General features: G+C 30.0%; 5 protein-coding genes across 12 annotated transcripts; 4 read left to right on the top strand and 1 right to left on the bottom strand.

Moving 5' to 3' along the window:
- Window positions 1-179: 179 nt before the first annotated feature.
- On the top strand, window positions 180-3374 carry LOC122570203 (nicalin-1). The gene is made up of 7 exons (XM_043732229.1): window positions 180-498; window positions 594-781; window positions 900-1229; window positions 1326-1535; window positions 1623-2027; window positions 2108-2328; window positions 2409-3374. The coding sequence occupies exons 1-7, from the start codon at window positions 324-326 to the stop codon at window positions 2545-2547; spliced, it is 1668 nt and encodes a 555-aa protein (XP_043588164.1). The 5' UTR covers window positions 180-323; the 3' UTR covers window positions 2548-3374.
- Window positions 3375-3552: 178 nt separating this feature from the next.
- LOC122570206 (2-amino-3-ketobutyrate coenzyme A ligase, mitochondrial) lies at window positions 3553-5622 on the top strand. 2 transcript variants are annotated; one of them, XM_043732237.1, is made up of 7 exons: window positions 3553-3653; window positions 3735-3943; window positions 4025-4311; window positions 4373-4579; window positions 4828-5020; window positions 5106-5283; window positions 5357-5622. In XM_043732237.1, the coding sequence occupies exons 1-7, from the start codon at window positions 3632-3634 to the stop codon at window positions 5512-5514; spliced, it is 1254 nt and encodes a 417-aa protein (XP_043588172.1). In that variant the 5' UTR covers window positions 3553-3631; the 3' UTR covers window positions 5515-5622. The 2 variants fall into 2 exon arrangements, with proteins under 2 accessions (XP_043588172.1, XP_043588171.1); XM_043732236.1 differs by having other exon boundaries at window positions 3732-3943.
- On the bottom strand, window positions 4589-8237 carry LOC122570211 (ATPase ASNA1 homolog). 3 transcript variants are annotated; one of them, XR_006317752.1, is made up of 7 exons: window positions 8023-8233; window positions 7746-7954; window positions 7538-7640; window positions 6395-6545; window positions 6007-6315; window positions 5709-5932; window positions 4589-5025 (listed from the first exon to the last, which is right to left on the bottom strand). XR_006317752.1 is itself a non-coding variant. In XM_043732248.1 (6 exons), the coding sequence occupies exons 1-6, from the start codon at window positions 8148-8150 to the stop codon at window positions 5813-5815; spliced, it is 1014 nt and encodes a 337-aa protein (XP_043588183.1). In that variant the 5' UTR covers window positions 8151-8237; the 3' UTR covers window positions 5616-5812. The 3 variants fall into 3 exon arrangements, 2 of the variants coding, with proteins under 2 accessions (XP_043588183.1, XP_043588182.1); XM_043732248.1 differs by lacking the exon at window positions 4589-5025 and having other exon boundaries at window positions 5616-5932; window positions 7538-7634; window positions 8023-8237; XM_043732247.1 differs by lacking the exon at window positions 4589-5025 and having other exon boundaries at window positions 5616-5932.
- A 215-nt stretch (window positions 8238-8452) lies between these two features.
- On the top strand, window positions 8453-13959 carry LOC122570210 (mitogen-activated protein kinase p38a-like). 3 transcript variants are annotated; one of them, XM_043732246.1, is made up of 11 exons: window positions 8453-9531; window positions 9806-10018; window positions 10391-10520; window positions 10726-10784; window positions 10885-11026; window positions 11101-11263; window positions 11331-11402; window positions 11889-11968; window positions 12755-12833; window positions 12914-13087; window positions 13194-13959. In XM_043732246.1, the coding sequence occupies exons 3-11, from the start codon at window positions 10494-10496 to the stop codon at window positions 13271-13273; spliced, it is 876 nt and encodes a 291-aa protein (XP_043588181.1). In that variant the 5' UTR covers window positions 8453-9531; window positions 9806-10018; window positions 10391-10493; the 3' UTR covers window positions 13274-13959. The 3 variants fall into 3 exon arrangements, with proteins under 3 accessions (XP_043588181.1, XP_043588180.1, XP_043588179.1); XM_043732245.1 differs by lacking the exons at window positions 9806-10018; window positions 11889-11968 and adding an exon at window positions 12331-12410; XM_043732244.1 differs by lacking the exon at window positions 9806-10018 and having other exon boundaries at window positions 8454-9531.
- A 148-nt stretch (window positions 13960-14107) lies between these two features.
- LOC122570209 lies at window positions 14108-15733 on the top strand. Of its 3 annotated transcripts, none has more exons than XM_043732243.1 (5): window positions 14108-14655; window positions 14725-14891; window positions 14979-15180; window positions 15327-15450; window positions 15514-15733. In XM_043732243.1, the coding sequence occupies exons 1-5, from the start codon at window positions 14311-14313 to the stop codon at window positions 15723-15725; spliced, it is 1050 nt and encodes a 349-aa protein (XP_043588178.1). In that variant the 5' UTR covers window positions 14108-14310; the 3' UTR covers window positions 15726-15733. The 3 variants fall into 3 exon arrangements, with proteins under 3 accessions (XP_043588178.1, XP_043588177.1, XP_043588175.1); XM_043732242.1 differs by having other exon boundaries at window positions 15324-15450; XM_043732240.1 differs by having other exon boundaries at window positions 14979-15228; window positions 15324-15450.
- The last annotated feature ends 956 nt before the right edge of the window (window positions 15734-16689 follow it).

The raw sequence follows: 16689 nt of genomic DNA, 5'->3' as shown, positions 1-16689 counted from the left end.
TTCTAAGTTTTCTGTAACAATTACATTATAATAAATTCATGGTAATTAAATTTGTAATTCATAAATCAGATTAAAATGCATAATAACATTTACTTTAAAAAAAAATTCCTAGACACAAAACTACATGTGGATGTTAGATCTATCTTATATTTTATTTATGGTCTATCACCTCGTCTGTGTTGTATATATAATATGTAATTCTTACTGTAGGTAGAGCAAGAATGAGTTAGGTACAGTTCGTTTCGTGATGTTAGGTCAATGAAAATAATTAGGAGCTGTATTCTTTTACTCTTTAGTATACTTGAAAGAAATCAGAAAGAAGTATGTGGCTAGAAGAATGTGATAGTTTTGCTGAACTATGTCGAGGATATTTGCCTTATTATTTACTGATAATTTTGCCGATTTTTATTATTATTTCTCCGGTTAACCCAGTTGCCGCATCTCACGAATTCCCCGTGTATCGTATGCACCAGTATGACTTGCACGGTGTGCCACATGGTAACGAAATGTTTTCGCCTTGGATATTCATCTTATTAATATTGCCATTTTACTAACATCTTATTAATATTGCCATTTACATAATCTATGATCAGGTTGCCGTAGTGCGCCGATTTCGTTGGAAGCAAGATCCCTCACAGGATGGAGTACTTCTAGACACTGTGTAGTTACAAAAGCTTTGAGTCTTACTCCAAGTTTATTTCACTCTATTAAACATAAAGCTGGAGCTTTGATAGTAGTTTTACCAGAAAAACTTAATGACTTGACATTAGAGGAAAAACAGGTTGATTCACTTTATTCTTGATAGATCTTTTTCATAAATACAACAGTTATATTTTAAATTCTTATAATTTCATTATATTCTTCTTGTTATTCTCTATAATTCTTATTGTTTATTGCAGCATATTATGAGTCTGGAAGAATCTATGCTGTTTGGGCCAGAAACAACAATTCCAGTGTATTTTACTTCATGGCATCCTGATTTGCAAACTATATTAGATGACCTCTCCAATGGTTTTGTTACTGATGAGAAAGCTGGATCTGCAGCTGAAGCAATGTTTAATTCTATATCTGCTAGTGGTTACCAAGTAGTTGTAGCAACTGGACAGGCACTAGCTAAGACAGATGTAAAAATAGCTACTTTACATGGGAAGCTAACTGGTACTGGAGCTGAGGAGAAGTTACCAACTATAGCCTTGGTAACGCATTATGATAGTGCTGGTGTTGCACCTGTAAGAGAATTATTGATATAAATGTTTATTCATACAGCTGTTAAGAATCTTAGAAATAAGATATGTATATACATGTATGTTATTGCTAATAAATAGGAATTGTCTTTCGGAGCGGACAGTAATGCATCAGGAGTGGCAATATTATTGGAAATAGCACGATTATTTTCTACTTTGTATTCCACTAGTAGATCAAGACCACAATATAATCTTGTCTTTATTGTAACTGGTGCTGGCAAACTTAATTACCAGGGCAGTAAAAAGTGGCTGGAGGATCAATTAGATGGACTTGAAGGCTCGATAATACAAGTATTATATACACTAAAAGACCTCTATCATCATACATTTGTTTCAAAATTTTAAAGTAATAATATAATATATTATTTCAATTATTAGGATGCTGCATATGTTATTTGTCTAGACACAATATCTACTAGCGATAATCTTTATGTGCATGTCTCCAAACCACCTAAAGAAAATTCTACAGGTGGTCTTTTTTACAAAAAACTTAAAGCTGTGTCTGAGTCATTGAATATGACTACTGTTGAAGGCGTGCACAAAAAAATCAATCTAGCTGATGAAACATTGGCTTGGGAACACGAAAGATATAGTATTCGTAGATTTCCAGCTACGACTTTGTCAACTTTGAAAAGCCATGAAGATCCAATTAGAACAACGATCTTAGATGTAATAGAGACAAGACAAATAGATAGATTATACAAACATACACAAACAGTCGCAGAAGCATTAGCTAGACATATATACAATTTGAGCTCTAGTCAAGTTTTCATGGATCCTCTGGTATACATCTTTTATCATTTAAGTAAGAGAAATGAGAAAATACATCTTTTTGTTTTATTAACTGAATTTAATTTTTTTAGGGAGTCTCTAAGGAATCATTATCCTTATGGTTCAGTTACTTAGCGTCACAACCAAGGGCTGCTACATTACTGGCAGATAAAAATAATATGTTAGTTGGTACATTAAAAGAAGCAATGGCTAGATATTTGGGAGATGTTAAAGTTACCTTGCATAGTCCTGACAAGCAAGACCCAGAATTTGTATTTTATGATATTACAAAAGCAATATTGAATGTGTACAGGTAAATTTTTAAATTTCATTTATTATTTCATTTATTATCAACATTATTTCTTGCAGATAACATAGTTTATTATATTTCAGCGTAAAACCAGCTGTATTCGATCTCTTTCTTACAATTGCCATCATTATATATTTGGGACTTATTTATGTAATCGTGCACAATTTTCCTCGTGCATATACTTTAGCAACTCGTTTTTCTGTAAAGAACAAATCATCGTGAAATTGTATTCAACTATCGTTTCTTTGTTGCATTGTAAAAATTCGCTACATGTTTTTTAATGAATTTAATATATAATGTTATAGGTGTTAAAGGTGAAGCAAAACTATGTACATTAATTTTTGCTGGTATTAATCTTGAATTAAAAATCGTCTACATATTGTATCTTAGATAATCTGTAAATGTTACATAGCTTAACTTCAACTCGAATTTTCGTCCACGCATCTTCTCTATTAAATAAAGATAATGCAAATAGCAGAGTTATTTAGGAGAGAACATTACTTCTCGTTCTATGATAAATTATTATGTAAGAGTACGTGATAATTAAGACCAAGTAATAACAGACCAAATAGTGAGACTTCAAAATGCAATTTATGAATAAAAAGACTGGCAAATTTTAGCAAATACAGAATTTAGTAATAAAAGTAATTCCAAATCGTATATAGAACACTAGAGAATATTAGTTTTATTTAAATGCAAATCTAATATTTTGTTTAATAGTTATTATCGTGTCCGCGATACATAGTACATAATATTCCTATTATAATGTAATAATCTTGAGTATACATATATCACGTGAATTAAGGTAATTCCATAGCACAGGTAGTGTTATATAACAAAGCAAATGTTTTTTAAAATTTTCTTGTTAAAATATACAGAAAACTATTTGCCAAATATTAGTACTATAAAAACATCCATTAGAAGCAAGAAAACTTAGAGAATAAACTATTTGAATGATAAAGAATAGTAGATATTTATTAATGATTATTTAAGTGCAATTATATGGACGAAATGTAAAAAGCTTGTAAAATAAACGTGATGGAAAATAATCATTGCTTTTTATTTTTACCTAAATATTACAATTTTATCAAAATTTATATTTGATATATTTTTCAATAATATTGATTACATTACTTACAAAAGATTACATACAGATCATCTCCTATAAAACAAAATTATGCAGAGATTGAAGATTATTACACACCTAAACAGGTTTGTCTAGTTCATTATACTTTCACTTCTTCAGAATCAAGCACTATTCCAGTATTCATTGAGATATACTACAACTTGTAAAGTGCACTAAAATATGAATTCTATTCTTAATAAAAGTATCTTATTTTTACTATATTTTGATTCAACTGTAATTGTGAACAAAAACATTGTATTTTAAATATTTATTTTTTTAGCAGGTATAAAATTTCAAAATAGAAGATGGATAATATTGGGAAGATTCATGAGCTTACTGGCAGAATGTATAACACCAGAATTGAAAGCTATAGAAGCAGCTGGTACTTGGAAAAAGGAGAGAGTAATTACTTCGCCTCAACGAACACGTATTGTATTAGCAAATGGAACACAGGCCCTAAATTTTTGTGCTAACAATTATCTAGGGTTAGCAGTAAGTATTAGAATTTCTAAAATTAATATGATAAAATTGTGTTTATCATATTAATCAATTTTCATTATTTCTTAAATTTAGGATAATAAAGAAGTCATTTCTGCTGCAAAACTTGCTCTGGATAAGTATGGAGCAGGTTTAAGTTCTGTTAGATTTATATGTGGTACACAAGACATTCACATAGAATTAGAAAAGAAAATTGCTAACTTTCATGGCAGAGAAGATGCTATTCTTTATGCATCTTGTTTCGATGCAAATGCTGGATTATTTGAGACATTATTAACAGCTGAAGATACTGTTATAAGTGATGAGCTTAATCATGCTTCCATCATTGACGGTATCAGGTTATGTAAAGCAAGGAGACAGAAGTGAGTGAGTTTTTTATTTTATTTTTCTTTATTATGTAAAAATATATTATATTTTGCAAAGGTACAAGCATAGGGACATGATAGATTTGGAGAATAAGCTACAGGATAGTATGTCTTCGCGTTTACGATTGATTGCAACTGACGGCGTCTTTTCTATGGATGGCACTGTTGCACCATTACCAAAGATATTAGAGCTTTCAAAGAAATATAACGCTCTTACGTTTGTGGATGATTGTCATGCTACTGGATTTTTTGGAAAAGCTGGAAGGTAATTACATTTATTTTGATACACTTTGTATTAAATTTCTATTAATTAACAGCCGATACAATTTTTTCTTCTATAACAATTGTTTAGTTCTTTTCACATTTCTTAACTTTCTTTTAAAATTCGGACCTAAATTTACTGTGGTTTTTATTTATTTTAACTTACTCTAATTTTTTTAAATATATTGTATTATTGAAAAATAATTAGATTAACTATAAAGTTTATTTTAATATTGAGTAATTTAATTCTAGAGGCACAGAGGATTATTTTAATCAATTAGGAAATGTTGATATCATTAACTCCACGTTAGGTAAAGCTCTTGGTGGAGCAGCAGGTGGTTATACAACTAGTAAAAAAGAACTTATTAATTTGTTGAGACAACGTAGCAGACCATATTTATTTTCAAATTCATTGCCACCACCTGTAGTTGCATCAGCTAGTAAGGTATACTAAAATGTAAATTTTTTTTTGTTAAAATAACAGAAATAATGTGATCACTCATATTTTTATTTTTTAATATTGTATATAGGTTATGGATTTAATAACAAATTCTATGGAATTTTTGGATCATTTAAAAAATAATACCAGTCTGTTTAGAAGTAATATGAAAGCAGCTGGTTTTACAATTGCTGGTGACAATCATCCTATCTGTCCTGTTATGATAGGTGATGCAAGATTAGCTACTGAATTTGCTGATAAAATGATTGGTAAATATTTACAATATATCATGTAATGTATCAGTTTTTAGCAATACGTATAATAATCGTTTTTTATTTATAGAACAAGGAATCTATGTTATTGGTTTTAGTTATCCAGTAGTACCAAAAGATAAAGCGCGAATACGTGTTCAAATTAGTGCTGCACATTCAGAAAAGGACATAGAATATGCTGTAAACGCATTTGTACATATTGGAAAAGAACTTAATATTATTAAGTGATATCCCTTCTATTCATAAAAAATTCTAGTAATTGAAATATTTTTTATAATTCTATAATCAAATCGGTAGTACAAAAAACAAAAATAAAAGTTACACATATATAATTGATCAAGTAATGTTTAATATACAAGTACACCAGACTGAAATTTTTAATATATGCATTCATATTATATTAAATATTATAAAAGTATTACCTCTTATACAAACTTCATCGTGTATAAGTGATCTTTTTAGTTTAAAAATCTTTTGATTACATGTCAAAGTTATATATTTTTACGAAATGTTAATTGTACAGATGTTAAGGCTTATATGGTTTTACAAGATTTTCCGAAAATTCTCTGATTTGTTGAACTCCTCGAATTTCTTTTTCTAATAAAGGAACCCGGATAATATGAAAATCTTCATAAAGATCCATTATCTAGCAAAGAGTTATTGTATTAATTTCTTAAGCTTCTATATGAAGTAATATAAAATCATAATATTTTGATTTACCTGCTCTAAATATTTGTCTTGTATTTTATGCCTAGCAAGACACAGTTTACAAGATGCATATTTTTCTTTTAAGAATAATAACTGATTCACTATGATATTGTGAGTATCTATACCACATTTTGTTAATTCTTGTACGAGTCTTTCTGTCTCGTACAATGACAAGAATTCTGCTATGCACACACAAACAAATGTAGTCTGGTCAGGGTTTTTAAATTGTTCATTAACTTGTCGAATGACAACAAGCATCTCCTCTATTTTGTTACAGAATGTATCTACATTGAAATCTGTCATTCCCATTAATGAACTGATCTATAACAAAGTAGTTTTGAAATTGGAATACTGTTTAAGCTGATACTACATATCATTCATTAAACTAGATATTTCTGACCTGTGTAATAAAAGGACTAATCTTCATCTTCAGACGCATTAATTTCCCCAATCCTTTTTCTACTACTTGTGGGAATGATAATAATCTTAAAGTATGGCCAGTGGGTGCAGTATCAAAAACAACAACAGAAAAGTTCATTCCTTTAACCAACCTGAAAATATGAATAACATATCAAACAGTTAAGTTATACCATATATAAATATCGTTGGTAAAACTACAGGAAAGCTATCTCACCTCCGATTTCGATGATTTTTAGTTATGTCATAAAACTTAACATTTTAAACAACTTTTTCTTATACATATAACCGGCAATTTCGCTTAGAGGGATTTGCAAAAATCTGCCGGTACCACTACAGTGAATTCTGCCTATAGTTGTGTGTGTCTTGCAACATATGCATCAGTATTGATTGCCGACTGCTTGATGGCGGTCGCTTTTCTTCTGCTTAGAAATGAAGGTCAGGCAAGCTCAAAGGTAACGTGCATCACTGCATATACGAGGCTACAAGAAATGCTTGTTATAATTTAATTAAGAAAAGATATCATCAATGTATTGAATTTGGATTAATCTTTTTAATACGGCTGCCACGCGGCGGCCGGGAACGCTTGTCTAAAATAATAACAATTATTTTTTTCGCAAAATAATATCAATTATTCATTTGCCTACTATTTTTATAATTAATTTGTTATTATTTCATGCGACGGCTGAATAGAATAACCTAAGCCAAATTGAAACTCAATACATTGATGATATTTACTTTTAAGTAAGTTATAAATTATAAATAACAGATATTTCTTGCAGCCTCGCATATGCAACTTTGTGCTGGATCTTCGAGCTTGCCCAACCTTTGTTTATAAACAGAAGATAAGCAGATGAGAAGATGGCAACCAATATTGACACATATGTTGTCATAGATGCACAACTATAAGTTATATAAGAATAAAATATAAATAGAATTGTAGAAGTATCAATAGGTTTCTGCGAATATCTCAAAAACTAAGAGAGATACTATGCTTTTTATATGTATATAAAAAAGTTGTTCAAGGTATTAATGTCTATAACATATTTCATAATAATCCAAATCAAAGGTAAGAAAGCTTTTCTATGGTTTCACCAATACTGTTAAATTACAAAGTATTACTAACTTCATGACTTCTGCGTAACTCATTGCTTCATCTATACCAGGGAATGCTCCAACAATTTCTTGCATTATGCTTCTGCTCAATCTCATGGCTTCTCCTCCTGAAACTGTTTTATAAGCAATTTATGTGTACATTTATTCATCAAACTACCAACAACATTGCAAGCATATAAAGTGTAATGCAAAGGTATAACATTGATAAAACAAAATACCTGCTTCACTTTCGAAATACTCCTCTGGTAATTCGGTAATGCCCACGTTTGGATCTATTTCCATAGCGAAAAGATTTTCAAAACCTTTTACTTTCGTCGGAACTTTACTGAACTTTTGATCAAACGCGTCGGAGATATTGTGCGCCGGGTCAGTAGATATGATGAGTACATTTTCTCTGACTTTCGATAACTGCACAGCCAACGAACAACTGGAAATTGAAATAAGCAATGATCGAACTGCGATAAACAAACGAACTTTTGAGGTTAGAATATTAACCTGCACGTCGTTTTACCGACTCCACCTTTACCACCGACAAATATCCATCGCAAAGACCGTTGTTCGATTACGTTTCTAATCGAAGGCTCGTATTCAATCGTTTCTTCATTATTTATGCTCATATTCATCAAGAAAGACTGTGTTCCTAACAAATCTTACCACGTCATTTACTAATGTTGCTAGCTATGGGGCAAGAGCTTTTTTTGTGTTAGATACGCAATAATTGACAGAGAGTGGCGCTACAATCGCTCAATCATAGCTTCACACATTACATCTTACATTAAGTCGTTCCTAGTCCGCGCATCAGCGAAGTTATAGATGGCGTTATCGTCATGGATTAGGTTATTAGGTCATCGTTCAAGTTGGTGAGAATGAGATGATAGCTGAGAGGGTAAGACACATATGAGACATGACATGACTAGATCAGCGGTTCTTAACCTGTGATCCACAGTCCCCGGGGAACGCGAAATCTTCATACATGCAAGTTATTATTATATTATTCAAACAAAAATCATTTAGTTTATTTATAATGAATTTCTTCTCTCCGAGAAGGTTGTTGAATAGTTAATGTATTTTAATAATATATATTTGGCACATTACTTATTTAAATCTTGAGTTAAGTCTTAGGGATCCATGACAATAAAAAATTATTTAAAGAAGGTCTGTGATATATAAAAGATTAAGAACCGCTGGACTAACTAGCAGAAATAAAAGCTGTCTCGAGTTAAGGGGAAAGAGACAATCGAATAAGACTTAAATACCATATAGGGTGGGCCATGTCTATAAGTCAACTTTCCATTTAATAGTTTCATAACCTTTTCTTATTATATATTTTTAAATTTTTGTTCCAGATTTTTATATTTTCTTTTTCGGGAATTTAAATTATTTTTTTTTTTTTTTTTTTGGATTTAAATAGAAATTTGTTTCATCCACAGAATATTATGATAAATACTCTGCTTTGGATATCTTGTATATATTTATGTATTATATTCGTTCTATAGATTTTTACACCTGTATATTTCACAAAAATGGATAGATATCCGTTTATTACTTAGTCTATCAATTATATTCTCAAAAATATGAATTTGCGTAAAAATCCCCCCAAAAAATCGAACACATTATTTGTTTAATCGACGAAAAACAAGTATCGAGAAAGACAAATCGACCTCTCGCCGTTACAAAAAATTTCAATACGCTATCGATCTGAATACAGAATCGACTTCGAGGGATCGTAGACATACGATTATACGATAGATGTGGTATATAGTTTTTAATACTGGGCTAATTTGGAAATGCATGAAGTGTCTGTAAACTCCGGTTCCAAACGTTAGTGCGTGGTGTTTGTGCTGTAATTGTTGTTATTCTTTCTTTTATCAAGCGGCGTGACTAAGAAATTGAATGTAGCATGCCGCAGTTTCATAAAATCGAAATAAATAGGACCGAATGGGAGGTTCCGGAACGATACCAAATGCTCACGCCAGTGGGATCAGGAGCTTATGGTCAGGTCTGGTAAGAATTCCGAAAAACAATTCCAACATAAATTTATATGTTTCAATAATTGCATAATACCATCCTAATCTCATATATTTTTTAGATTGTTCCTTATTCGGGAACCTGTCTATAATGTTTAAATGATCCCGCTCCGTATCTCGTTAATAATTTAAGATTTGGTTGCGACCATGAACCAATCATAACCTTGACATTTCTACGATCGTTCATTATGTCACTTAAAATCGTATATACACATATGTCATTCTTTCTTTTTTCTTATTTTGTAATTTAGATTTTAACGAGATTGTCAATACGTAAATGTTACGATTGCGGCAGCTCGTGCAAGTATCTCGTGCACCGTCGCATTCTACATCATGGGCCAAACTAAAATTAGAATTATTTGACAATGCTTTTCCGTGAAGATGAATTTAATGAGATGTATTATACCTGAATTTTCTCGGTGAAACATTTCACAGAACTTCCACTTGGATTTGATAATTGATTAGTAAATTTATATTAACTCCTACTTTATTATTTAATTCTTTAAGTACATGAAATACATTCTGTTTTCTAGAAAGATAAATCCTCTTATGATCATAAAAGAAGATTGATATATACATATACATATATTATATAATTTTAAATAATTATGTTTAAGTTAGTTATTAAGATTTAAGTTTATTATTGTAAATGTAAATTGTAATATGTATGTATTTATTGATTCCCTTTTGAATTACAAGAATTTCTACTTCCTTATTATAAATATACATTCACATAATCTTACAACTAAGTATTTATATATTATATATATATTCTTATTTTGTTCTATGTAAATCATAGTAGAAACTGGATTAAGGAATCATATATATATTTTTAGCTCGGCAGTTGACACAAAAACTGGACAGAAAGTAGCAATAAAAAAGTTAGCCAGACCATTCCAATCAGCTGTGCATGCAAAACGCACATACAGGGAACTTCGTATGTTGAAGCATATGAATCATGAAAATGTGAGTACACAAATGTGGATTATATATAAGTTTAATATATCTTTGAAGTTGGCATTGTAGAAATTAATGGATTTAGAAACTTTATCTTGTTACTAAATTTAGGGACAACTATGTTCTGTATAGTGAGTTCCATTATGCTATTATTGATCTGTACAAATTAAAATCAATGAGTTTTACAATGAAATAATCATATAATTCATTACAGGTAATTGGTTTATTAGATGTATTCCATCCCTCTTCTTCTTTAGAAGATTTTCAGCAGGTGTAAGTGCTTTTATGTACTTCTATAATGTTGATTATCTCTTTTCAACCCCTTGATTATGACTCCTTATCATGTTTTAGTAATCACATGTACTTTTAATAGATATTTAGTCACGCATCTGATGGGTGCAGATCTCAATAATATTGTAAGAACTCAGAAACTTTCGGATGATCATGTACAGTTTCTTGTATATCAAATCCTTCGTGGTCTCAAATATATTCATTCTGCAAGTATAATACATAGGGTAAAGTAGCATAACTGATAACAACAATTTAAATGTAATGTAGAATACTTTAAATACATTCTTGTCAAATTTAGGATTTGAAACCTTCTAATATAGCTGTAAATGAAGATTGTGAGCTGAAAATTTTAGATTTTGGGTTAGCCAGACCTACAGAAAATGAAATGACTGGTTATGTTGCTACAAGGTGGTATAGAGCTCCAGAAATTATGCTTAATTGGATGCATTATAATCAAACAGGTGGTTATTATTTTTCTTTTTGCAAATATCTTATAATGCACAATAGTATAATATTTATGCTTTTTAGTTGATATATGGTCTGTTGGATGTATAATGGCCGAGCTATTAACGGGGAGAACGTTATTTCCGGGAACAGATCGTATCCTTTTTACAACCAATCATGCTTTTTATAATTCCTCTTAATATCAATGTCTAATATTCAAGTTTGTTGTTTGTGGTTTTCATCTAATTATGTTGTACTTGTATGCTCATAAAACTTCTTTCATAATTCATCTTCAATGAATATTATAAATCTTTAACCATCTTTAATCATCTCAGAATTAAAAAATATGCTTTTCGCTAAGGCTCTACATGGCTTCTTTCCTGCTTTAAAATGTTCAGTTGTTTTACTAATATGTTAATTACATAATATTTTATTTGTCAATTGGCAAAAGATGCTTTAATTTCGCTTCTCTTTGATAGCAACGGAAATTAGCTTTTATTTTACAAGTAAAAATTCATTCAAATATGTATATAATTTTTAATATGCTTCAATGCACGAAATTGTCTGTTGTATTTATGTAATAATTAAAGTATCCATATAGTGAAAGTAGAAAAAGGTGTGGTGGAACCTTAGCAAGAGCAGATATACACCAACTGAACTTAATAATGGAGATACTGGGTACTCCACGTGACGAGTTTATGCAAAAAATATCGTCAGAGTCGGTAAGTAATTTTTAAATTGTTAAATAAAAATTTATCCATAGAAAAAGCCTAAATAGTGCATGCTGCTCATTGATAACGTGTTACAATTTAATTGCCTCGCATGTTACATGTTTTTTATCAATATTTCCCTGATTAATCAATTTCACTATATATATATGACTAAAATGAAAGAGTTATCTTCATAATATTTACAAATTTGTTTGGTGAATATATGTTATTTCCATATATATATTATAACTCGTACTTTGGAATGCTAACAAATGCTTAAAATAATTACAACCATAATTCATATTACATTGCTTTAAGTTTTTCCTACTCCTGTATAATAAATTATGCTTCAAACATACCTTAACTTTAAGCAGACATTGATCATCTAACACGAGTTTTAGTACTCTGTGGTACACCCACAGAGGAAACTTTAAGCAAAATTACCAGCCAAGAGGTAATTTTTTTTTAGATAAATATTTTTTGCAATCTTTCTTAATTATTTTTTTATGAATTAAAATTTTTTACATTATTTATTCGCATTTTATAATTCTTTCCATAATATTAAAAATATAATATGATTTTGCTTTGAAGTTTAAAATATAAGGTAATATTAATATTAAAAGAGCTACAAAAAGAGTATAATATGAGTTATAACAAAAATATGTAACGCATTTATGAGGTATTACATGCACAATTTTTGAAGAATATTTTCATGAAATATTGTATAAATTTCAAATATTGAAATAATGCAAATTATACGTAAAAACTGAAAATTAATAAGTAAAAATATTATTTTAGGCGAGAAACTATATACAAAGTTTACCTCCGCTAAAAAAAAAGAACTTCAAAGAAGTATTTCGCGGGGCCAATCCTTTAGGTAATTACCGAATTTAAAACGTCTTCTAAATTAAAATTATTTTTATAAATTAAATTAACATATTTTTTATTACTTTTCAGCTATAGATTTACTTGAATTAATGTTAGAACTAGATGCAGAGAAACGAATTACAGCAGAACAAGCTTTGGCTCACCCATATCTTGCACAGTATGCTGATCCAACTGATGAACCAGTATCTTTACCATATGATCAAAGTTTTGAAGATATGGATTTACCTGTTGAAAAATGGAAAGGTATATGTTTCCACTGTAATATATATATATATATATGTAATATATATATTTTACAAATAGTCATTAATATATTACTAACGCGGTAATTCATTTTTATTATTTGTAGAACTTGTTTATCATGAAGTTATAAATTTTGTACCTCAACAATTACCTGCAATGGCTTCGACGATTGAGTCTTCTTCGTAAGGTTACGTCGATAGCACAAATAATATAGTAAGATAAGTAAGATAATACAGTAAGATAATCTTAACAATGAATAATTATGAAAAGATACATGTATAATTGTTATATACAAAGGATATCACATTGTATATAATATGGTGTTACATAAGTAACAGAGTTAATCATACAAACTTATTTGTATTAGAGGCAAAATGTATATTTTTGTTAATGACGCATGATACAAGGAAATGCTAATATTTTTCACACTGAGCATAGGTTGTTTTAGAATATAAAGCTACCAAACATGTGACAAATTATTCATATTCATGGTTTTATATGGACATTTTTGTTACATATTCACGTGTTTGAATACTTTGAAGCTACGAGTGCAAGCGCAATTTAATAACCGAAGATCTATTATGGATTTAAAGCAACTTTTTTTTTGTAAAAAGCCGAATTACTTAATATAAAAGACAACTCTTTATCAATAAAAATAAATTATTAAGAAAATGCTAGCTTCAAGGGTTAGATTTTGTTGTATACACCGCTGGTTCTAGTCTATAACATAGAACATATTACATCGAATTTATGGTTAAAAATAATTCTTATTTCACACGCAGATGTAATTTAAAATAATTTAATCTCTAAGATATTGTTATAATGATGCTTTTAACAACAAACATGGCTGAATAAATTTTTTGATCTTTGTATATCGTTTGTTATTTATATTAAGAATTATTCATCTTATTCTTTCATTATGCACATATATTTACGTAAGAAAATCAATAGCTAAACAGACTATATACTTCATGTATTCTTTCATTTTTTTTTCATGTATATTTTTCTAAATTCTAGTAACTTTTTGAATCTTACGTATGTATGATGTATAATCCGAACGTAATTCATTCATTGCATTCTTTCAGCATACAAATTTTTGCTACGAATTTTAGTATAAGCTCAAGATATGTACATATAGCTTTTATGATATGTAAATAATGGCATCTATCCAAGTGAGGGATTAAATAACCTGATTATGCTACAAATGATCGAAGCAATTTATCATGCCAATTGCATGGACAGATAGTCTAACGTTGAGATTAGTAATTTTTTACAGTAAACACGAATGTCTAAGAAATCCTTTTCATCCGGATTATAAGAACAAACGATGTCGTTACAAAGCTTACAAAGAAATTGTGGATTCTATGGATGTTTGCTGTTTAACAGTTTATGATTGTATCAAAAGGATTACCTGTGTAAAGGCCCAATACTGTTATGAGCTGTCTAAAATCAGTGCTGCAATTTCCTGTGAGAAGTTTTATAGACCAATAGCGAACTGGTTTCCAATAATCCATGAATTGTTTTTCCCATTTATACCAACTTACAATTGTACAAGTGATTGCTGCAAGGTACATATCAACTTATAATGAAACACATTGTACAAATTTTATTTATTTATTATAACAATTTTGTTATAGATATGCAGTGACAAAACAGACACACATGAAAGTTATGACTATAAAGAAACACAGTCGATACGTCCAGTCCCTGCGGAACCAAGAGCATTAAGCACAGACTGTGATTGTCCATATGAAACTTGTTATTGTGACAAATCGAATATAGTTAAACCTCGTACTCGTCTTAGGTAATTTATTTCATTTGCATAGTATTAACACATCACTGATTAATATTAGTGTACATAATAAAATATATTAAAACATGGTCCACTTAGGAAAGCAGAAAAATCACCTTTCTTCCTGGCGGAAGAGAAGGGTGTAACTACTTCACAAACCACAGCAAGAGATTGCAAATATTACTTGCACCAGCAGAAAGCATCTCAAATCGATGTGGGGAGTAATATCAGAAGTATCAGTACTGAGCACGCGACTCAATCTGAACTTTCTTATTTCAAAACCGCATGTACAGCTTGTCAAGTGTGTATGGAAAATGAAGTACCTTTTAACTTGATGAAAAAAGATCTAGTAAATAGATTCTTGTCCTTAGTTCAATCAACGAGAATAAATGTAAAGTTTGTCGAAAGTTACAAGTAACATTAAATGTACGAAATAATTTTCAGAAGGAGACAGACATTAGTTACACAGATTGTGCTCCACCAGTGAAAGACATTAAAGGAAGAAGGAAAACTGACGAGTTTGACATGTTCGGCAAGAGTGTTGCGTTTCAGTTGCGAAATATAAGTTTTGGTGAATATTGATAGCGTAATATATTACAAAAATAATTATTAAGGTAAAATTATTTGTCTTCAGAAATTGCTGTTAAATTGGAGAAACGAATACAAGATCTAATTGCACAAGAACGTCTGGATCATATGAAACTGAAATATTTGGATTGCTGTACAGCTTCTAGTTGCAGCGAATGTGCAATTTTGCGCAAGGAAATGGTTTGCAGCTGCGGCCTTCCGGTAATCATGATCAAGGCAGATTCTTCCTGCGATCTCGATTGCAAGCAACGAATATAATGTTTACGAATTGTCTGTATTTGTTTAGTATTTAGAAAAAAATCTTATCAAAGATATAATATATGAAATATGATTCTATTATGTTGGTTCTGGTATTAATGTATAGTATCGTAGCGAAACAAAATTAATAAAATAATGTAGAGTGATTTAACAAATGCTTCCGTTCGATATATCGCGCGATCAAATTCAGTCGCGTTCTCTAACTAAAACTGACTTTATCTTGTGGATAGTCGTAAAATTATAAACGTATAAGAAACCGCAAACACTATTTTCATAGAGACACTGTATTAAAATACTGTTGGTAAATTCTTCGTATTATAAAATGTCGTCCAAATGGAACGAGAGATTAGTGATCAGTTTTTTGAAAGCATATAAGCAATATCCATGCCTCTGGAACCCTTATCACAGACATTACTATAACTGCTATGAGAAGAACAAGGCATTGCAAAGAATTATCAACGATCTCTGCATACCCGGCTTTACCGTAGCCGATTATTTGCACCAGATCAAGAGCATAAGAGAAAAGTAATGTACGATCGGAATTTTTGGTAATGAATATTGTGAAAGAGATAAGAGAAAATAAAAAACATCATGAACGAATGTAATTTCTTTTTAAAATGATTATTTTGCGTTTGATGATCGGAATTCACAGTATTGAATGGAGAAGAATATACAGCCTTCTTCATTTACTGCAGTATTATGACCTTCATGTCATATTAAATGCAAAAAAATTAAGTTTAGTCTAATTTTTTAAACATCGAAGCAAACATTGAAAATTAATACGAAATGTTCTCTATACAAAGCATTAAACAAATTTTTATCTTAAAAATATTTAACAAACTATGTTATTGATTGATTTTAGAGATGATTACTTTTTAACATCAATGGTTACAAAACTATTTATGAAAACAATGATTTTCATTGGCACAGATATAAATTGGAACAAACACGAACGATCCAAAGT

This window comes from Bombus pyrosoma, linkage group LG8 (assembly GCF_014825855.1).
Source record: "Bombus pyrosoma isolate SC7728 linkage group LG8, ASM1482585v1, whole genome shotgun sequence".
NCBI classification, from domain to species: domain Eukaryota; kingdom Metazoa; phylum Arthropoda; class Insecta; order Hymenoptera; family Apidae; genus Bombus; species Bombus pyrosoma.
This window is presented reverse-complemented; position numbering and strand designations above follow the sequence as displayed.